General features: G+C 38.4%; 1 protein-coding gene across 1 annotated transcript in view; it reads left to right on the plus strand.

The window, feature by feature from the left end:
* NOX4 (NADPH oxidase 4) overlaps positions 1–23,679 on the plus strand; it is a 110,218-nt gene that overhangs the window by 11,564 nt on the left and 74,975 nt on the right. Inside the window, exons 5-11 of the mRNA XM_054627976.2 lie at positions 157–254; positions 2,106–2,133; positions 4,355–4,427; positions 8,921–9,001; positions 12,812–13,040; positions 15,034–15,198; positions 15,329–15,391. Of these exons, the coding sequence (XP_054483951.2) occupies positions 157–254; positions 2,106–2,133; positions 4,355–4,427; positions 8,921–9,001; positions 12,812–13,040; positions 15,034–15,198; positions 15,329–15,391 (737 nt within the window). The remainder of the gene's footprint in view (positions 1–156; positions 255–2,105; positions 2,134–4,354; positions 4,428–8,920; positions 9,002–12,811; positions 13,041–15,033; positions 15,199–15,328; positions 15,392–23,679) is intronic.

Consider the following 23,679-nt stretch of genomic DNA (forward strand, 5'->3'; position numbering starts at 1 on the left):
TATTTATAAGCTGATTTACTCTTGAAGAATAATTAAGAATTCCTGAGTCCCCAGTATATCTCATGCAGATGATGTGATTATATCTTGGCATCTGGGTGGCCACAGGGAACACCCAGCACTTGTTTACAGATTTACTCAGTTTTTTGTTTTTTTTAGTCTTACATGTTGCTGCTCATCTGGTGAATGCTCTTAACTTCTCTGAGAATTACAATGAAGAATTTGTGACCCTAAATGCAGCAAACTATCGTGGTGAGGTGAGCCAGCTTTCCTTTCATATTTTGGTTTTAAGCATATAATTTAAATATATGAATATTTGCATGTTTAATGCCATTGTGTGATCTGTACAGTGCTCCTGTTTCATGCACTGAAAACTCACCCTTGTGTAGATTCCTGTGGATTTTATTTCTTTGTTTGGACAAAGCATGTATTAAAGCCAGCAAGGTTCTGTCCTGTTTGATTATTAGATGAAGAATGCAATCATCTAAATTTTCACCTTCCACCTTGTTCTCTTGCTGCTCTTTTGCTTCTCTCTGTTCCTTGGGTGGGCCTGGTTAAGACATTTCTGCTGCTTTTTGGGCAAATTTGTTCTGTATTTCCATTGGTTAGAATACAGTGAGATTTGAAATTGATTTTACATTTTTCAGCTGCAGTGAATGCATGTAAGAGTATATATGCTAAGCATGGAGTTAGTTATCTACATGAACTGATTTCTGCTTGCAAAATACTTGATTTGTGTGCCTTGTCTGACTGAGGTGCAGATGTCTAGCAGGAATATCAGATTTGTAGTCCCTTGGTCAGGTATATTGTATATGCTTGTGTATTTGGCAATGGAGAGATATTTGCTGATTTTAGAAGCAAGACCAGAGTCCAGCACCCTTTCTTCTTGGGCTACAGTCAAGTTCTCTCTTGTTTGTGTTCATTCTAGTCTCTGGTCTGCATTTCTTTTTATCCAGTTTCATTAGGAAATACTTAGAATGACCCTATCCCAGCTGCATCATTTCCTGGAAAAACAGAGCTTGACTCAATCCAGGCTCCTAAGGACCAGCAACCAAGGTCTTCCATTCCCTGGGTGAATGATCTAATCACCCAGCTATTCAATGGCAGACAGACATGCCAACACCAACTATTCTGCTGAGCTTCTGGGTTGACTGTGTGTCTGCTTGTGTTAGGAGTGGTCTGATAGACTTCCCTTCATCAGAAAGATCAGCAGGAGCTTACCTCAGGCAAGAAGATGCCAGGGTTCTAAGCCTCTACTAAGCAGCCCTAGGAATTTTGCAATAGAAAATGGAGACAATAGCAAGTTTTTTAGGAACTCTAGGATCAAAACTCCTGAATTCTAGGTACTTTAGTATCTCTTGCACCTTTGTATTTGAATCTCATTTATATCCCTTTTTAAACCATGGTGGACAGTCTAGATGCTGCTCTTGTCCTCTCTACCTTGGTATACACATCTGGATTCAGACCAGGTCAGAAAGAGGGTCACTTCATTTTTCCTGTCCTGTATGAAAACTTCTCATCTCCCCTCACTACATTTATCTGCAAGTTTAAATAAAAGTCTTCCAAGCAGTGAAGACAAAACCTCTTGAAGTAGAGGTTTTGTCTTCACTGCTTTTATCAGGGGAAGTGAGGCAGTTTCCCTGATGTTGAAATATTCCCTCTTCACATATGGTGAAGGACACAGGAACATCTGTCAGATCCTTTGTGTTCAGTCTTGCTTCACTAGGGTCCACTGCAAATGTCTTGGTGATGTAGCTGGCAATAAAATGCTTGCCTCTTGTCTTACATTTAGATTCAAAACATTTGCCTCTTCTGCTTCACTCTGTTCTCCCAAAGTTCTAAAAACAATTATCTGTAAAATTATCTGAATCCAGATTATAGATCTGAATTATCTTTGCTGGGGGAATGCAGAGGCTGAAGGTTTAGCTTTGTTGAATTGCAGTCAATTTAAACTGTTACCAAATCCATTCCTGCTTCCAGATTTAGGGACTGCATATATCTTAAAATGTGTGAGCTTTATAGGCTACTTATTATTGTAAAATTATTTGTATAATAGATATAAAATACCATACATTGATTTTATTTGGTTTTACTTGTCTGTTTTTCAGGACCCGAGGAAACTACTTTTTGCAACTGGTAAGTCCTGCAAAACTGAGTGAGAAAACTTTGTCACTCTGCAGACAACACTTCTTTTGGTCCGGTACTGGCATGCTCCATTTGTTGTATCTCAGCTGTATGGGGTTGTGTGGTTTGTGTTAGTATAACCTGGATTTGCTTATCCACTAGTCAGGAAGCAGGAGTTACATAAGCCCGGTAGTAGGATGAGCAGCATTTTCAAATCTGTTGTTGTACAGATGAGTCAGCAGAAATCCATTAGTTTCAAACAGAGATTCTCCCTAATATTGAAACCAAATTCCTAAATGATCCAATTTCTAGAAAAAGAAACATAATGGAAAACCAGTCTTTTATGCTTCAGCTGGTTTATTTAAGACCTGGTTGGGTTTCTGAGCAATCTGAACTGTTACATGGGAATCAGGCTTCAGCACTCATACAGAATAAATAGATGAAGACATTTTTGGTGCAGGAATTTAGAAGTGAGCAATGTTTGGGTATGGAGGGGCAGGCACCAGACTGAGCTGTAGCGCTTCATAAGCAGATAAAGTTCCTTCCTGATGCCGTTGCACTCTCTCCCTTATTTGGATCAAACACAAAATCCTGACTTGGTAGCATTTAGGGCATAGTCAAATCAAATCTATGAACAGACAGCAGTTGTTCTAGGTTTGTCAATCCCAATCGGTGTGCTGGAATTAGTGTCTGGTGTGCCAGTGCTTCCCAAAAACCCTAGGAAAGGTTTAGATCAGTCGAGAGAAGAGGAAGGGAGAATGTGAACTGACAGAAACTGAGGTCAGAGTTATCCTAAATTTAAAATTACTCTGTTCACTCCCTGTCCTAATGACTGCTAATGATCACGTACTATTTGTGCTGAAGGAGTGCTCAAGAATTTGCTGCACTGGGAGCTGTGCAAATAAGCAAAAAACCCTTGGTTTCTTCCCAGACAGTTCAGAACAGCAAACAGAAGGAATAAGGAATCAGAAGGATTTATACAGTGATGATGGCTTTTCAGATTAGCCCAGGAAAGAACCTCCTTGTATAAGGGTGTGAGGCAGACTGTGGGAGGAACAAGTATTAAAGATTATACTTAGTAGAGGAAAGGAGAGTCAGGGACAGGGCAGAAATGAAACACTAAAAATGAACTGATAAATTGGGGCAAGACTGAGTGATTTCAGTCTGATGGAGAAGATAATTGAAAAACTGGACATAAAAGGTGACCTCTGGCTCGTGTGACAGTGTAGGAAGCTAAATCAGTGCTGTACTGCAATTGCATTGGCGGTATTAGTTCAGAGTTGAGATTCATTGCACGCTACACATCAAATCAGATTGAGAAAAAAAATTAAGAAGGAGGCAGTGGACAGAATGCATATTTTTTTATTGCAGCTGCTTTTAACTGCAATCTTTCCATGAAGGAGGGAAATCAAGTTTTTTTCATGAAGTCCATGACAAAGCTTCCATTGAATGTAGGTCTGTAAAAACTGAGGAGTGAGTTGTGGTGTGTCAGATTTTGGGTATCAGACTTTTCAATGAATGAGTATTGAGAAGTTTATAAAAAGGTAAGATTTGAGATTATCCTCAGGTCTTTTTTAAGTAAAAGGAGAGATAAACTAGTTCTCATAGAAGTCTTCACTTGAGCAGATGAGTCAAATCATTAATATTTTTAACCTTTCTTTCCCAAGTTCTGGCTGCAGATGACTCTCACAGACCTTGCTCTATGGGCAACAATTTCAAGCATGATACAATGCCATGGAGAGTAATTTCAGGCTGTTCCCCATTCCAGAATGAAATGGCCTGGCAAAAAATTGTAGTGACAGCTTGCATAGAAATTGATTTGCTTGAAATTCTGTCCCTGAACAGGTTTTTAATTGTCATGATCAACAGAGTGTAGTGTTTGGAATAAAAAAGAGACAGAAGCTTGTACAGTCAGTCTTGCATGTAAACAGTGTTTGTTCTTAGTTACCTGCTTAGACACAGATGTCACAAGCAAAAGATGACAGGAGCAAAGACAAATAGGAAATTGTGATGCATGGTGAAAGGCAAGGAAAAGGGATATTTTTCTTTTGGAAGGTGGGAAATTAGACAAGAACTCTTCTTTCCTGTCTGGTTTGTACATGAGTTGTGCTCAAGAGATAAGTTTATTCAAGAGTTTGAATGAATCATGATTTGTATGTCTAATTCCACTTAAAAGGTCATTGTAGACAAGTATACCTCTTCACAGTTCAAATATAAGTTATGTCCCTTTTAGTTCCAGGTCTGACTGGAGTCATTATGGTGTTAGTATTATTCCTAATGTGTACAGCTTCCACATATGCCATCAGGTAAGATGTAATATAATTGTTATGCTAAAAAATGCCATTTCTGTAATCATATTCTCCTACTGACTAGAGTGTTAAAAATACCAGTTTTCTTGTCCATTTTTCCCTAGCTTGCAGTAAAATTAGCACAGTGAATTTTGTATGAAAACAATTACAAGACCTGATTGAATTGCCTTCTGAAAAAGTACTGTTTAATGAGTGTGCAGAGTTAAAAATGTGGACCTTTAAAAATTTAAATAGTTCTTTTATTCCTGGTTGTAGGGGAGGCAGTAAACTCAGCAAATTGGAAGTTCTGTGCAGTGCATAAATTAAGTCCAGTGGAAGAAAAATAAGATGTTATTGTTATCTTAATTATTTTCACCAATTAATTATAACAATAAATTGTAACAAAAAAAACCCCAAAAAAACCAAACCAAAATAAAAACCCCAAAATCCCAAACTATCAGCAATGAAATAAACTGACACAAAACTATGCTACTGAAGTTGAGCATTGCTTTTAAGAGCTCTGCTTCTGGTTGTCAGATATATTCTTTTTAATGTGAATTATAATATGCCAAGCAGCAATGCAGCATTGGCTCGGAGCAGCTGCTGGGTTTTCTAGTGGTCTGATCCTCTGGTGGGTTAACATTCTGTACAAATGTTAATGAGCACATATGATAGTACCTGTGAGTGACTGATACCTGGGGGGGCATCTAGCCCAATGTCGTAGTCATTTTAAGTATTGGATTCTGCAATTGAACGTGTAAAAATAACCCCTTCATTTTTACAGAGGTTGAATTCCCTATGTAAGTGCATCACCTCAATTCAGCAAACATGGAAGGATGTATTAATTATGTATCTTCAAACATTAATGGTGCTCCAGTGATGTGAGTTAGATATGTGGTTATGAACTTTGTTGAACTAATCTGTCTTTCCTGAGTAGCTGTGTTACCTGGCAGTGTTATCCTGTGATTTGAGAAAGTAGTTCAGCAAATATTTGTGCATTTTCAGTAGACAAGGCTTCTTCCAGGGCTGAGACTTTTGTGAGGCACTGCAGGCTACTGAGTGCAGGATTGGGCTGCACATTACATGGTCCACACAGATAGCTCTCTTACAAAAGAAAGACAGTTTTGGGAAGATGGAAAAATAAAACTATTACTTTATTCTGCAACATTGAGCCAGAACAAAGTCCTGGCTGTCTTCTTCAAAGCCAAATTAAATTAGAAAAACATCATGTATTAGTGATTGGGAAACTTAGAAAAATATATGTAGTTGTAAATATTCTTGGAAATAATTTTGGGGGTCATGCAGCATCTTCTGAAGTTACATGCTTTTTAGTTCCTTCCACAATTACTGTAAGTGCAAATATTTTCCCAGCTTTCTGCCATCTAGCCAGCAGAATCAAAGCCCCAAAAGAGATAATCTGTATCTCCTCTTGCCCTAGCAATAATTTTTACTTGGAAATTTTATCCTGGCTTCTCCCTCAGGCATAGAGCTCAAGCTTGTCTTTATTATGGTGTTTTCTCCTAAGGAAACAAGTTGCTGCATGCATTTCTATGTCCCTTTTCAATCTCTTTCCCTGTGGATTCTCATGTGCCTTATGATGGCTGAGCATACAGTACAGTTTTAGGAAAGCTAATTGTAAATGTTCACTGTCTATCAGAAACTGAGCGTTTTAAAAAGTATTTCAGAGGCTGTTATAGTCTTGGATTTCAGCCCTAATCTGCTCTTGCACACTGGTCTGCTTAGTGATTTCTTCCTTTGTATGTTCTTCCTGAAATTGTTCTGTGTATGAGTATGCCTCTATTTTCCTGCCTTTTCAGTAAACTGTGAAAATAAGTATTAGAAGGACTGAATTAGCTGCTAATATTTTAACAGAATAAAGTGATTATTAGTTGAAAAATTTTCTAATTTTTTTGCAATGTTATACCTGAGAATTAGAGCAACATTTTTTGTTCAGTAGTTGTTTTCAGTAGGGTTATGAAGTTATCAGAAAACACAATAAATCCTCTCAATAAATGTTGACATTCCTGACAACTTTAAAATTAATGATATTTACTATTTGGAAGTTCGGTATTTAAAATAACAATAAAAAAAAAGGTGCTGCAGTGCCATCTATTTTTGTAACCAAATATTCTAGTCTTCAATTTCATCTTCAAAACCACTGCATATATCTTCCTTTTCAAAACTGTCTGTAACAGGATTAAAAATATTTTTCTAGAACCGTGCTACTTAGTGTGTCCCTTTAAAGCATGATAAATTCCTAGTACATTTCTCAGTAAACTAACTCTTTCAGGTCTTCATCTGCAAAATTCTAAAGTAGGTTAACCAAAATTAAATATTCAGTTTACCTCAAATCTTCAGGACTTTGCATTCCTAAGAAATGCATCCGTTCTGTGAATAATGTCTATTTTAAGCCCTAGGAAGGTAAAAAAAGTAAATATTCTGAAGAGCTGTGAAAATTCATGTGTATCAATAGGAAGATTATTGACTATATTAGAATACTAATGTATGTATCTGTAGTTTAAGGATACAAGTAAGAAATACATAATTATTACAGTGTTGGAAAATACGCTTCATGGTAAGAGGTTCAAGGATTTACATACTCGTAAGGAGGTGAAGTTCAGAGGGCCTGCTCACATTAGGGCAACTTGATACATGTGTGGAAGCAGGATTTTATAGTAGAGATATCTGTAGGAGTGCTGAAAGAAGAATAAAATTATCAACAAGCTGGAAGCTGACATTTAGACATATTCAGGAAAGAAGTGTACAGTAATTTTAATCAATAGCAATAATTAACTGTTGAAAGCAACATGTCAGAAGCAGGCCGGGGATTGACTTTTCATCACTGAAATTTTGAAAAATTGGTACATTCTGAAAAAGATGCTGAAGAGCCAATAAAACATTCAATGTGCAGCTTTTGGCATTATAGCATGGAAACAAATTAAACCAGAGCTCCAAGGCCTGTCCTTGTCCCTTCTTATAGTGTGGGGGTTTAACCTAGACCATCTTTAAGGTCCCATTCTAGGATTCTATGACCTGTTTTGAGATAGAAGGTCTGTTTTACCATCTTTGTGCTTTCCAATTGTGCTTCCACTCTGCACACCATTCTTCTTTTTTTCCTCTTACTGATGATTACTCCCACAACTCCTCACAGATACTGATGAGTGACTGCATGAAAATACCTCCCAGGGTGTGGGGAGTTAGAAAAGGCTTGAGCTGCTTCAAGGAGGAAAAAAGTGTTAACACTGAGCTGACTGGGGGAAGAATGGCAGGGTGGAGGGGGGATTTCAGAGCCCCTTGCTGTTGCTGTATTCCTTCTTTTGCCTCCTTTTTTTCCCTCCTTTGCTTCCTTCCTTGTTATTTTGCTGGCTTGGATTTTATTTTGGTAGCTCTTGGACTGTCAAGGTTATTTTTCCTCTCTTGTGAAAGAAAACAAATAATTCCTGGAACAACAGAACTAATGCAGCATATGTTTCAGTTGTATTGAAGGAAGAGCAGTTAGCTGGTTGTGTAGAATACCATAGGAGGGAAAAAGCTCTGGAAAAAAAAGAAGTTAGCTGTGTCAGAGGAATAGCTTCTTAAACCATGTTCTCAGAGCTAAAAATATTTTTTATTTAATAATTGTTTCAGTTTATGAATGGGGGTAGGTTCTTTGGTTTTAGAAGGAACTCTCCTACCATGCTGTGTAGTATGAGAGGTGTGTTTGTGTGCTGTGAAGTAGTGTATTTTCTTAGTCATTTGATTGTTTTTTGTTGGTAACTATTTTACTCAAAAAACCACGCAAACAAGCTTAACAGAAAACAGTTCCAGATGGGTATTTGCTTTGGTCTGGATTCTTTTTATATTTCCTAACAAATTACTGATAAAAGGAAGTCACCTTCACCTCTCCTGATCTCACAACGTTCTTCTTGTTCCTCCCAAGACCAACAGTCCTGGTGCAGTAATGTATTGTGGCTTCCTGCCCTGAAAATTTTCCTATGTGCTCTTATTGTCTCCTTGCTCTAGGTCCTATTCTTCCTGTACCTTCCTCCACTCCATACCCTCACAAAGTTTTTACCTTTCCCACTGGCCCTTCTGCTGCTGTCCATGCTACCTGTTTGTGTGCTGCAGCCTTAGTGACATGTTAAACTGCACTGGGGCCCGGAGAATGTAAGGTGACTCTCGCTGTAAGGAGGTTGAGTTTTGAGACTGCAGCTGTAAGGATCTCATGGGGACTAACTAGGACCTGTGAAAGCAGTCAAGTCTCCCAGTTTCAGAAGAGTTCTCCATCTGGCTCTGTACTTCTACACCCTTACCTCTCCTTCTCAGCTTGTTACTTCTGTGCCAGTCACTTGTTCTTCTCAACACTTAATTGTGTGCAAGTACAGTGTGCCTATGGGAAAACATTCTGGGCTTTGACTATTTTGCATAACTGTGCAGTGTATAATGATGTCCTGTGTGCACAGGTCTGCTTTTAATTAGCAGTGATTCCATCTGAGTTGAAACAGCATTGAACTATGGTTTATTCTTTTCAGGGTTTCAAACTATGACATCTTCTGGTATACACACAACCTTTTCTTTGTCTTCTATATGCTGCTGATGCTGCATGTTTCTGGGTAAGTAAATACTCTTCCTTTTCCTGAAGCACAACCAGAAAGAGCAGTTTCCTTGATTACTGCCTTTCCTGAGCTTGCTTGAGCAGAGTGGGCCAACTTTGGTACAAGATGTTGTCCTCTGGTGTGTGTTTAAATAAAGATCAGGCTGTAGCTTGGAGATTTGTGTATGCTATAGCCAACTAGCACAAACTTTTTCACTTTCAAGATTATTCCTTTTCCATTCAGTGTCTACTGAGAAATCAAGAAAACATAGTTTCTTTTTCTGCCCTCTCTTACCTGTTTGCTGAGACAAGAATATAAAGGAAAGTTGCTCATTCCTTGCATTTTCCTTTCTGCCTTCCTTTTTGACTCCAAAGGAGAGGGAAGGAATGGCATCTCCCTAATTACCTCTTTCTCTTTGCTTACAAAATTTCCTAGTTTTTCTTTTTTTCACAAACATCAGACCAGTGTTTATGTGCCATGAAGCTGATGGTCAGGTCTGTATCAGGCACAAACAAACTGAGCTCTGTTGCAAGGTAAAACATCTTCCAGAAGTTACGACATATGTCTGCGTGGGTTCGGGGTTGGACTAAGTGACCTTTAAAGGTTCCTTCCAACTCAAACTATTCTATGATTCTGTGAAAATCTGTTCCATTAACATCTCTGAAGTTTTCTTTGTGGATGTAGATGCAGAGTGTAGAGAAGGGGAGGTGTATTTGAATGACATTTATTTCTTCATGTCATCAAATATCTACTGAAACACAGGGTGCTTGAGTGTGTGACAGTACCTCCCTTCTGCTCAAAGTAAACTTGGAGAGGCAATTGGCCTAGCAAGATCATTGTAGGAATAAGTTGTTGAATAAAATGTGCTGTTAAAGAAATCATGAGTTCAAAGCAATTGAAACTTCTCGACACAATTCCAGTTCTCTGAGTTTGTTGGGTTTTTTGAGTTATTGTTTGTTTTGGGGGGTTGTTTGGGTTTTTTGGTTTTGTTGGTTTTTTGTTGTTTTTTTTTTTTTTTCAAAGGCATAGAGCTTGTTTATGGCTAGGGAAAATGGATCTAACCTGTTCTCCCCATCTGAGGCCAGGATGAATTTTTTCAAAATTATTCTTGACAGGTGTTTGTCAAATTCTTTAAAACATCTGGTGACTGAGATCCTGTAACCTCCCTAGGCAGTCTGTTCCAGTGATTGCCTTAGGGGTATTTTTCTTGTCCAGTTTAATTAATTTCCTTCACAGTGTTATCATTTGCCCATTGTTTTCCTAACCATGTTCCATTTACCAAGTTTGCAAACCAAGGCTGCAGTAATACAGCAAGTATTGAACAGGCATATTTCTGGTACACAGCCTCCTTAGTACTAAATTACAAAGGTATTCAGTGCAAATCTGAAAGAACTGAGTGTCAGAAGTGGGAGAAGAATGAGTCATAGAGAGTGGGAGTCAGTTCAACTTTAAGATGCCTAAATGTAGGTCTCTACATGTTTTCTCAGTGTCTTTCCCATTATGGTCTAATGAGTTCTGATAAATACAGCCAATGGAGCCTGAAGGATGCTTCATGTAATTTGCTGTTTCAGAGATCTACATTCAGGTGAGCTGGACTGATTCCTGGCTCCATTAGTGATATTGATAAGATCAATAGGATGTGGCCAAAAGTTGCATGAGGAGTGATTTAGATTTTACATTAGGAAAAATTTCTTCACCAAAGGGTTGCCAGGCACTGGAACAAGCTGTCCAGGGAAGCAATAAAGTCACCATCCCTGGGGGTATTGAAGAGATGTGTAGATGTGGTGCTTAGGGGCATAGTTTAGTGGTGAACATGGTAGTGCTGGGTTAATGGTTGAACTTCAGGATCTTCGAGGTCTTTTCCAACCTAAACAATTCTGTAATCTCTTTTGAGAATAAAGGAAGCTTAGATATCCATGCTTAGGTTCCCAGCTTACTCCTGTGTGGGATGTCTTTGTGATTTGCAAATGCATAGCCATTACTGTACAGAGCAAGGCATATTCCATGGCTGAACTGCACAGGCAGGTTGATTGAGGTTTTGCCTCTTAGGAGTAAAGTATTTCCACAGTATTGCTGGATTCTTGTTTTGTTTCAAACTGTTGCAGGTATGTTCTTACAGTATCCTTCAGGCAGCCAACCACTTCTCAGCAATGTATAAAGTGATGTGATTCATCTGTCATGTTTGTTCAGTGCAGAACTCAACCTTTCTGGGCACTGATCTTGGGTGTGTAAGACTTACTTTTCCTTGGCAGCTTCAGAATTGTGAGTTATTGAGCTGCTGTTAACAGGCAGCTTTGTGATCCCTGTCTGCCTCTCAGTTAGCATGTTTATAATAGGTTAAATAAACTAGAGATCACTGGAGGGGATGCTCATGTTTGCAGCTACTCTCAAGGCAATCATCTTTGGGGGTGTGCTGAGAAGAGAGAAGCTGTGGGAGTTGCTGGCAGGTATGCACACAAGGTTCACTGGAAAAATACTGCACGGGCTTTCACTTCTAGCTAAATCCATGAAGCACCATAATATTTATGGAGCAGGGAACTAGCATAATGCTGGGGGTATCTGTCACTTTGCCAATATGTGGTGACCAGCAGTGATACCAGATGCGAGTGATAGGCATGATTGAGCAATAAATGCAGGCAGAAGCATGGGTGTAGGTGCAAGGACACTTCCCAAATGATTCTCCCAGGGTCAGATGGAATTTAAGAGTGAGCAGGCTTAACTTCCAAGCTGACATGATGCACTAGACCATGTAGGAAGCTTGTTACTAGCTGTCAGGGCTGCATTTTTGTAGGGAAGATTGCCAGTAGCCTGTCAGAGCCCATTTAGGTTGGGAATATTGCAGATGTCCTAGTTCTCTTTCTTCTGAGTTAAACTCTGTTGCTGCTGCTGCTGTGTGTATATTGAGGAGAGGAGGGGGGAGCACCTGTCCTTATGTTTGATTGTATGCTTGAGCTGAGCCTTCATAACAAGGCTTAGCACTCAGAGAGCATTGTCTCAGTATGCCTCATTTCCCACCCAGCACCATTCTCTACAGGTGTCATTTAGCTTTTTTTTTTTCAATATATTCTTCCTTGTGGTTTTACTGTAACCAAATCTAGATTTGGACACAAGTAGTACTTCTGAGGAATTTTATTACTATTATCTGTTCTTCCCTGTTTTCAGTGATTTGTTCATGTACTGGCAGAGTGTCTGAGGTTCCCAATTTTTTCTTCAAGGTTTTTAACTGCAACTTCAAAGTTCTCACTTCATTTTACTGTAAATTTAACTTAGCTTGAGAAAAACTAAAATAAGGATGGACCTCATTAAATAATTTGCAAGGAAGGTTCCTTGGCTACCATGCAGGACTTTCTTTTTTCCTTCTATTTGTATGTAAACATGATAAACACCAAGTAGTGGGAACATTCCTGCAGTTTATGATTTGGCAACTTGGGCTACTTCTGCTACAAGACTGCCTTAAAAGCAGGGCTTGCTGACTGCAGGGAGGATGAGTGAAAACAGCCTGTGTGTGATTGAATTGGAAATGCGATTATTTAATTTTTTTTTTCAAGGCCCCCACAATATTTTCTCCATTTCAAGTAGTATTAAGCTTGAGGCTGTTCAGTGGGGGAGTGCCAAGTGAGCTGAAAAAGTTAAACCTTGACTCAAGTGACAGAAGGCTCTATTGTTGTGAAGTTTAAATCCCATAGAAAGTCCTGAAGGCAAACAGAATAAAATTTCTAACAGAAGATGAGGCTTGTGACTGCTTTCTGAAGTCCTCTCTGAATGAAGATAAGTTGTTTGTTATTTTCTGTTACTTCAGAGTCTTTACTTTTTTTTATTTTCCTGTAGGGGAGTGCTCAAGTACCAGACCAACTTAGAGGAACACCCTCCTGGTTGCTTTAATCCTAACAAAACACTCCGACAGAATCTGACTGTGCCAAAGGCTTTTGAAGAGCTGTTTCCAGACTATACTACTGAGCCTTTCCCAGAGGACCCACCAGTACCAGAACCCTTTGTACAAAATAGCTTTATGAGAGTTTGTTCCGAGGAACCCAAGTTCCAGTCGCACTTCCCAGAGGTCTGTATGATCCGACATTTCAGGTATTAAAAGCCATGCCAAGCCTTTCAGTCAGCCATAACCACTAATTATTGCTTTTCCAGACCAGATGTTTTAATACTGGAAAATATTATTAAAACCTTTTGAGGCATTCAAAGATTTGGTGGGGAAAAAACAATCTGTATTTAACCCTGAAGTACATTACAATGTGGTGCATGGAACAGGGAGGGTGGAAAAATGTCAAGAGATTGGCTGTAATGTTCTTTTTTGAACAACACCATAACGGATGCATTGATCCTGCTAAAAATGTGATTTTACAGCATAGCATTTCAGAGCAAACATTTATATAACATTTTGTAAGGTCCTTTTGTAAGCATTGTGTGGCAGTAGTTAATTGAAATAATCAAGCTCCATTTGTTCTCTTTTTTACCATGCGGATGCAAGTCCTAATATGCATTTCTGGGTTGCAGTTGGTTGTGGTTTGGCTTTTATAGTCTGTTATTTGCAGACAGGCTTGTTTTATGTGTGGCATGGACAAATAAGTATGATGAGAGTGGAGACAGAAAAGCCTTTTCTTTTTTCAGTTTTCCATTTTCCTTTTGTTTCTTTATGTTTTGTGGCAGCTTTTTCTTTATAGAATTTTTTTCTTTTCTTTTGAGAAAAGATGAGCTGGGTTGTATTGGCAAGTAGCCTGAGGAAGCTTGCAAATATGGAGTTCATGAGTCCAAGGCCCACCATTCAAAATGGTCCCATAACAGACCCCACAGGAGTTTCTCTTTGTTATTATCATTGTTGTTTTCTGTTGAACATGTGTCCCCCTTACTAGCTACACTGGGAACTCATTTTTCTATGGAGTATGTAATCCTATTGAGAAGCAGTTAATTCTACATTGAATTCCTCCAACAAAGCTCTTTGGATTGGTATTTTGTTGTGGTAATATTCCTGAATTATAACCATCAGTGTATATCTGGCTCCATATGACCCACAGGGCAGCAAGGAGTCTTCTTAGGGGCTTAAGATGCTTGCTTTAGAGCCATTAATGGGAAAGGAGTCATGGAAAAAATGGCCACTCAATATTCTCCTGACAGCTTTGAAACACTATTTAGGACTTTTTTGAATTTGGAAATATTGTGATACCGAGTTGAAAAAAAACCCCAAAACTATGAACTACAGAAACTTGTAAGGCTTTTTATTGTTGAAAATAAATGCTCTGCTAGTTGCAAGAGATGTTGATGTGTAACGTCAGAAATTGGGAAGGGAGGGAAGATGGATGAGGCTTGAGGGGCACTTCAGTGCCACAGCTTGAATGACTGAGCAGATGTGGAATTAGTAGATAAGTCTGCCATAAGCTATTGGTAATTGACTCTTAGGATGGGGTTTAGTTGAGCAGCTGCAAATGTCTCCATCTGGAGCATTCACCCAGGACTCCCCATATAATCAGTGCAGAGAAATGGGTATTTCCAGGGCATTTTCTGTCTAGCATACACATCTTTCATGGGAGCAAATGGATTGTGATTCAGAAGTGCCCATTCTCTGTTGTCTATGATTTTGCACTAGTTTAATATCAACATGATTTCTATAGCACAAGAATGAAGTTTTCTTAGGTTTTTACTTGAATCTGAGATGGCTATAAGAAGGTAATAGTTCAATAACACTGGAAGTCAGACAGTGTTTTTCCAGAAATGTTAACCAATTGTATAGTACTCTGGTCTGTGTAGGTACTGTTTCTTTCTTTGCTGAAACCAGCTGCAATCTAACTACATCAAACCAGAATAGCAAACGAGGTCATTAGCATTTTTTTCCTGATGAGTTTTATGATTGAAATTGCTGGTGCTTGTGGGTGATGCTGCTGGTTAGACTGATTAAGGCTTTGGAACATTCTTGGGTTTCTGCATGTAGAGGGAGACATGGATGTTAGATGTGAAGTGAGATCTTGAAAGAGCTCATGTAGTTGTGAAAATCAAAGACAGAAAGTTAAAATTCTATGAGATAAGATATTTTTGTTCTGCCTTAGACCTGGTTCTGGATTTCCGGGCCACTGTGCCTGTACTGTGTGGAGCGGCTGTACCGCTACATCCGCAGCAACAAGCCAGTCACAATCACCTCCGTGATAAGCCACCCCTCCAACGTCCTTGAAGTCAGGATGGTGAAAGATGACTTTGAAGCAAGGCCTGGTCAGGTGAGCTAATGTGGCCCTAAAGAACCACTTTGCTTTCATGTAACATTATCTGTAGGGATGAGTATCACTTTATAAGTGCTAGCCCATCGCTGAATGTTTTGAATGTATCCTTTCTACCATTTTATTTCAGTATGTTATTCTCCACTGTCCGAGAGTGTCTGCCCTGGAAAGCCATCCGTTCACTCTTACAATGGTAAGAAATAGTGTTCTTTTCTGTACTTTCTCTTTTATTTGTATTTGGTAAGCAAATGGTCTTTGTTTCTCTCAAGGTGACAATTCTCTCCAGAATAGCTCATGTTTCATTTATGAGGGTACCAGTGAATATGAAATGGCATGATTATTATGTGTGACAGTATTCAATACATATTTAATTTTCTCCACTGTTGAGAAAAAGATAATGGGAACTTTTTTCAAAGTCTTCCGTAAGTGAAAACCAATAATAAATAAATCCATAAAAAATCCATAAATAAATCAATAAAATCCATGTGATTTTGGAAATTCTTTTATAAAAGAAGTTTCAGCCATATTTCTAGACCTTAATACAAAGGGGCACAAATTGTAATGAGCTTTTGCCACCTCTCTTTTTCAATGAGAACACATTTCTGTGACTGCCTTTTCAAAGGTAGAAAAAATCAAGTTAAAAAAAAAAGTTTCTAAAATTGTCTTGTGGTTTTGTTTTTTTTTTAATATTAGGAGATGTGTTGATGACTTGATGTGATATACCAGTGAGGTGGTACAATGTTAGGATTGCTACTTAAGTTGGTCTAGAATGGGAACTGAAATCTGTAGAGGCAGACTGGAATAACATACAGTTGGGTTCTCTGGGAGTACATAGTGCAGATTCTGCTAAAAATCACTGTACTGGCTGGCTATATTGTTACAAAAGCAGAATATGAGGTTGAATCTTGTTGCAGCCTTTTTCTTCCAATGGGAGTCAATGCTTTTGGATTGCCTGAATTGGACATTCTTCTTCAAGAAGACTGTGGAGATAAATGTTCATGTGTGATTGCTTTCTTTGGGCTGATAACTGATACTTTATTCCTTCTGAGTTAGAGTGAGTGCTGTGGAGCAATTGAGTTGTTTTTATGCCAGCTGATATTCTGAGGGCACAGTCAGGTCTAGTTCTTTAGGTTTGTGGGGTGTTTTATTTTGGTTTTTTAATTTATCTATGCTGAGCTAGGATTCACAGGGGAACCGACATTAAATTACTTCCAAAATCAATTTTGTGCTGTAAATCTAGGAATTAATCTCACTTAAAGGAAGCTACCTCTGTATAGCTTGGTGAAGCATTCATTGCACTTTTGCAAAGTTTTCATGGGCATTCACTTTACCAGTACAAACCAGAGAAATGTGTTATGTGTTATTTATAACACATTATTTATATATAATGTGTTAATGGAAGTAGTACTTTTAAGACTGTCCTCTATATAGTGCACAAAGATAACTTGATGTGGAATGCTGAAAAATTACATGCATATATGAATTTATGCAGAATGTTTTAGTCAGAACATATTTACATTTTCTTATGACATTAGTAATCAGACCATAAATTTCAAGAACTATTTTAAGTCTTGGGTAGCTCTTTCCACTCCTTTTGCCCTAGTATAGCTATAAAGCTGGTCTGTACCAGTGGGCATATCTTATTTAAACATTAATCTTAAAACATCATGTTCCTAATTTCTCACTGCACATCTCAGTCAAAATTAATATGATGGTAATAATTTGATCATTATTAGTAAATGCACAGTTTGGAAACTGGAACTCTTATTCTAAAGATTTAGTCTTCTTGTGTTAGGACACTGCTAAAACAATGAATTTTGTGGTTTTAATTTTTAGAAATAATGTCATCAAAAAATATTTGGCCTGGTTCAGATGAGAGTTTTTGTCAGAGAAGAGACTGCTGACACAGACCTACTGGGTGAGGTCATAAGATGAAGTTGAATTGGATGTCAGATTTCTTGCATGAATTGAGAATTTCATCCAGTATTTAAAATGGCATATTATGACAATACATGTTATGTAAAATTATTTTTGCAGATGAACTTCTAGAGCCAGGAACTATGGAAAATCTCTTGTTGTGAATTTGAGTTTTCTTAGTGAACATAAATAAGTGATAATATGCAGTATATTTTCAATATGTAATTGTAGTTGATAAATTACAGTTTGTGTAAGTTTTACAGCCACGTATTAAATATCTAACATTAAAATTAGCAATTTCCACTCATGCAGAGTGCATAGTATTTTAGATAAGTAATACTAGACCAGGAAATTCCTGTTCATGCTCAATGTTTTCTACTTTTAAGTATGGTGATATCCTTCAGCACAACAGCTTATCCTTCAAGGTTACATATATATTTTATTACAAGATATGAAGTTATCACTGAGTTGATACACAAGGGTATTTTGCTACAACATTAACTCTACTGGAGAAGGGCTGTCATCGGGTAAATGACTTTTACAGAATAACGAGGGTTCTAAGTGTCTAGATCTATGACAATCTTTTTACCCAGCCTAAGCCAGGGGCACATTTCCACATGTCCTTCTAGGTCAGAGAATATGGTGTGGGCTGATGTCCTGCCTAGAAAGCTTTTTTGTTGTTTAATATGATGCTAGCCATAGGACAATGCTTGTAGAATGTGCATGCAAAAGCTTAACTCAGTCGTTTTAGACAATTACTCTAAATTGCCTAAATCAGTCGTTTTTCCACTCCCATCTGACTTACTCGTCCAAGCAAGCTGGAATGCTACTGCTGCTTCTTTTGTGGAATGATCATAATCTTTCCACAAAAGTTATTTTTCTAGGTTGGTGATGGGGCGAATGGCTTAGATCCACAGTAAGAAATTCATGAGAGGTTTGTGTGGCTTCAGGTACTGGAAGTGCACTGCCACAATGACTTCAGCAATGACTGCAGCAGAGCTGTGGGGGGAGACTGCAGTCTTCTTCCTGGCACTGTTGTCCTGCTTATAGTCGTAGAATACTTTGGTTGGAAGGGACCTCTAAAGGCCACCTAGTTCAACCTCCCTCTGCAGTAGGCAGAGACATTTCCAACTAGATCAGATCCCCATCCAGCTCAGGGAATGTTTCCTGGAATAGGGCATCTGCCAGCTCTCTGGGCAACTTGTTCCAGTGTGTCACCATCCTCATTGTAAAACATTTCTTCTTTATCTCTAGACGAAATCTACTCTCTTTCAGTTTAAAACTATTACCCTATGTCCTATTTCAACAGGTATACTAAAAAGTCTTGTCTCCAGGCCCTATGTGATGTTCTGTTCACACTGGTGAAATATCTCGCTGTGCCTAGAACATGCTTAAAAGACAAGAAATTACCATTGCAGACATTGTACTCCTAAATGTGGGTAATAACCTTAAGTGGAAAGGAAGGGGTGAGTCAGCATGAAGGAGTCGTGGACATATTTTACTAGTCCCTTCCCATTTTGAGGTTGTGTAATATTTACAGTTTAGCTCAGTTTCTTACATAACACCAGGGTGGAGGAACACACAGGGTGGCTGTGTAAAGACACTGAACTCCCATTCCACTCTGGCAAATCTCCCATGTGTTTTGCTCAGAGCCAGAGGGAGCTCTGAACTGTAACCAAGTGAGCATAAAGAGGCTTTATTCTTCTTGCACCCTGCCTTTGGGTGCTTTGTATTGATAAGGTCCCCTCCAGAAGTGAGAGCTGAACAGTCACAGCTCTCTCAAACTTTCTTTGTGGGAGATATGTTCTAGTCCCATCATTATCTTCATGGCCTTTGTCTGGACTCTCTGCAGTATGTTCTTGTCTTTCTTGTAGTGAAGAACCCAGCACTGGACACAGGTCTCAAAGTGTGGCTGAATAAAGGAGGATCACCTACCTCAACCCTCTGGTAGTGTCACTTGTACATTCTGAAATTTGAACACTTAAAAACACCAGTTTTCTCTCATGAGCAGCGTGATTTCCATTTCTGAAGTGTATTTCTACTGCTTTTTGTTCACTAGTGACTTTGTACTCTCTAGCGCGACTCCTTGTCTTTGGGAAATCTGGGAAAGGTAATGAAGAGCTGGCCCAACATTTGGGATTCCTGCAAGTGACCTGCTGGACAGTTCTAGGTAGTGCTTAGTAGGCCATTCACTTCATAGTGTCTTCATTGCTCCATTTTTCTGATTTCCACAAAAAAGCTTTCTTTTTATCATGTTTTATGATGCTTTTTTCACTGATTTTTACACAACTGTACGTATCTGTTACTGTGATGTGTAAGACAGTGTGAGTCACATTCTCAGTCCTATACACCCTCATGTCCAATTTAATTATTTTAGGTAGGATATTATTGCATCTTAGAATTGAATTTGAGCAGAACACAGTCAGTTCCAAGATATTTTCATCTGTAGTGACTAGAATTACATTCTGTTTATAATTACTTTGAGTGTTTGTAAAATGGACAAATTATTTTTGTGTGTTTTCCCCTTGATGAATTCTTTTAAAGAGATTTGTCTTTCAGATCAAGTGCAAGATATGGTCTGGAGATCAGACCATCCAGAGAAACCATGCTCTGCTTCCTGAGACTGCAATTTCTTTACCCTTTTTGGAGGAAAGTGTGGAACTTGTCTGCTGTGGAATGCAATTTAAATGTAATTGTCTAAATCAATCTTTAGAGACCTTGAAGTCTTTTTTTTTTGTCTTTTCTTTACGTTTTGGAGAGTGTTCATTTCCTTCAATAGCGTTCTGGTTGCTCTTTGTTTTAACCTGTAGGAAGAAAAAGAGACTAAGGCTTGCAGTTTACATTGTTTTTTTTTCCATCTTTATCACACATTTCCCCCTTGCCGTTGAGTTCCCTCAATTTGCAGCACCATGAATACATGACTGCATGCTTCCTTTATTATTTTTTTTTTTAACTAATGAATGGCATTGGAAGCAGATTCCTATTTAGACTATATAAGTTAGTGTCCTAAGTCGATTTTTCTACTGTGTTTCTGGAATTTCTTGCATTAGCAAGCAGTAAGTTTCATGGAAACAGCCTTATGTTTTGCAGATTTTAAGTGCTTCAGAAGATGTCCTAAGTTCTCTCATGAGGTCTCTGTTGAATCCACTACAGCACTACAGAGTCAAAGCACAAACTCTCATAAGCTCTGGTTTAGACCACTTGGCTATCAAAAGACCAGTGTCTACTCCCAGCAGCTCATAAAGCTTGGTGACCTTGTTATTTCAGTAGTGTTGATTTTCTTGTCCCAAAGGAAGGTAGGAAACAACTACATCACTTCATTTAGAATTTAGACTGTAACAGACCTTGAAATAAGGACAAGAATAAGACATGAATCCTTCTAAATTTGGAGATGGCTCAGATCTGAGGTTTCGTTTGGGAAAATTCTGTTTTGCAACAAACATCCATAATTGCAGCATCAAATAATCTGTTATTCCAAAGTTTTGATATTTTTGGCTGTCACTGGCAGTTGTCATGCCCCTGCTTCTTCCTTGGAGCTAAAGTCTGAATATCCTGAAACTTCCTTTGTTGCCTTTTCTTTTCTTCAGTTGACATATACATGTATCTTTATATTTAAGCATAGGTAGCTTGCATAAACACTTGCTGAGCTTTCCCTGTGTCTGTATAAGACATTCTCTGCATATCCACTGATTAGTAGCTTTATGAGATAGAGTTAAAAGAGACAGGTGGCTCAGAAATGGCACATAAAAAGCAAAAAATCAAAACAAGCCAAACCAAAGTTCCTAGCCTTGAGACTCCAGGGCTTTACAAAATATGTACTTTATTAATAAGGTAGGAGATTGCTTCTTCAGACCCTCTAAAGAGTTTTGGCTCCTCCTTCAGTGTCTAGATCCTAGTTCTGGTAACAGCTAAGCAGCGATCAACTACTGGCAACAAGAGGTTTGAAACATTCTTTGAAACTAGAAATTTTGTACCGTGTCAGAGTGTGCTCTGACCTCCCCTAATTTAGTGCTGCATTTAATCTGCTTTTAAATCCCATTGAAATAACTGAAAACTGGAAGAGTCTGGTAATAAAAGCTCCAAGAAGTTCTGCCCTTTTTCTGGTTCTCCATACTTTTGAGCAGATGGTTAATTTGAAATAGATCACATCAGGAGGATTTGTAGTGCAACATCTTCCTTTCTTTCCTTCCACATACATACAGGTCTGTATAAGTAAGAAAACTCCAGAGGGAGGATGGGATGTGTGCATTTTTAACAAGTCAAAACTGAGTTTTTAGGAGAGGATAAGTTTGCATATGCAGATACTCAGATCCAAATGTATATTATTGAAGAAGAATACTTGATTAATATCCAAATAGTAGAGTAATATTATCACAGACAGAGAAAATTTTAAATCCATTAACCATCTCAAGGTAAATAGAAGAATTACCTGGGAGGTTTCTGAATGTACATGACAAGTTATATACTGTACCTAAAATCTCAGAGCTATTACTTAATCATAGATTCTGTACCTTTAAGGGTTTTGTTTTGGTTTGATTTGTAAATTTCTTTTGGTAGATTGAGTTTTCCTTGTTACTTCTGCATCTCTGTTAAAGTCCATTTGGTATCTGGATTTAGATATGATGGGATTACAAGGTGGTGGTCCTGATCTGTACATTTTCTGGTTTTGGGCCTGATTCCTTGTCAGAAAAATCTTAGCAAATATTACACTCAGTATAAACAGCATCAAAAGTAGCACATTTGCTTTTGTAAAATAAAACCAGTGTTTTGTAAACCCGGAGTTGTCTTTATCCTTGGATAATCCAAGGTTCATTTAAAATTAGTGAAGTTCTTAAAAGTCTAGCAGTGGAGTTTTAGCTCTAAGCTTCTTTAAGCCAGAAATTGTGTACTGCATAAGGAGATGATGGAGAAACATGTGCCCTGCACTGTAAACTTAAGAAATAAACTATCCACAACAGGAAAAGCCTAGGGGCCAAATTCTGAAATACTTCATAAAAAAAATGGAAAAATTGTTGGAACGTTGCCTGAGTAAAAAGTACGTAAGGACATCAAGAGCTAAGTTCATACTGTCAGATAAATACAATAAAAACAAAATCTAACATGATGACATTCTAATAAGATTTGTTAAATATCTTGTGCAAATAGTTATGAAACTTGTCTTTATGAGATGATTTGCAGAGTGTTTAGGGAAATTGTGAAGTATCTTGCTGGCAAGCTAAAGAAATCCCTAGAGCTTGTCTGCACTTCATAGAAGTAGAATATCTAGCAGCTGTTTGATGAAGAATTTAAGTAAAACAAAAATAGAATAGATAATTATTGCAGATGTCTTTAGTACTTCCTTAGACTTGTTTGTTTGGTTTGGGGATTAATAGTTGTGAGGTCTGTATAAAAACCCTATGTAAACCCTGACTTTTATTTAAAGTTTCAAATCTGACTCTTTCAGTGAGAAGGGAACACAGAAATTGTTACACTCAAGTTCACTAAAGCCCAAGTTGTCCTTCAGCAGATACTTTAAAGAGAAGGTGGCAGATCCCTCTAATCAGCAGGGTTTGGGTTTTTTTGATTCAGTGAAAGTAAACTTACAATACATAATAAGCATGTACTGACTTCAACAGAGAAATGTGTTTTCTCCCATCAGAGATAGTGCTTTTAGTTTGACTGCTAAGTCAGGTGAGAGCAAGGTCTAGGAAGTGCAGGAGAATATCAAAATAAAACAAACAAAGAAGACCAATGACCTTCCCCCCCAACAAACAAACAAGAAAAACAAAACCTGAGCGCAAGCTTTAAGCATGAATACAGTTAACATGTGGACAAAATATTAGAGGAAATTAAGTGCCTTGTCTCTTGCTGTCCTAAAATTAAGACCATCTGGCTGGTGGGGCTCTCTGCTTTAGCCTGGCAAAATACAGTGTGTGCTGGTAGGGGGGTTCAGAGGGACACAGCAGTTCCTCAAGGTGGTGGTGATCTGACTGGAAAACCTGTTGATCGTTTGGTTGTTCTTTCCATGAGTGTCTCACACCACTGAAAGCCAGTTATAATGAGCTTGGAGGTGGCCCATTGTTTTGCTTGGGGATGATTGGACCTTCTTGTGCTGTTGAGTTTCCTTGTCCTGTGTTTGTTAGCTCCGTGCATTGTTACTTGGCAATGTGTCCGTGTACCCTTGGAGGACTTGGAGAAGCAGCCATGGGCAGAAGCATTGTTCTTCTGCTTTTTGTTCCTTCAGGGACAAAGGCTTGTATCCTGAGCATCTTGAAATGTTGTGATTTGGTTTCTTTTCCCCCGAGCGAGCAACTTGAGAGGCATAAATTATATAGGCTGAATACTGCTAGGGTTGAAACACTTTTATTTTCTCTCTTATAGAGAGTTGGACTTGATGATCCCTATGGGTTCCTTCCAGCTTGAGCATTCTATGAGTCTGTGATGTGTAGCGTGTCTGCAGGGATGAAAGGGTAGTCAGCAAGTTTTTTGCATTGGTTGAGCTGCAGAGGCAAAGAAATGCTGATTAGTGTCTAAAAGTGTACCTTTGTAGTGAGTGCATCCATAGCAGCAATAGAGTAGCAGTTG

The sequence above is a fragment of the Agelaius phoeniceus genome, chromosome 2, assembly GCF_051311805.1.
Source record: "Agelaius phoeniceus isolate bAgePho1 chromosome 2, bAgePho1.hap1, whole genome shotgun sequence".
NCBI lineage: Eukaryota > Metazoa > Chordata > Aves > Passeriformes > Icteridae > Agelaius > Agelaius phoeniceus.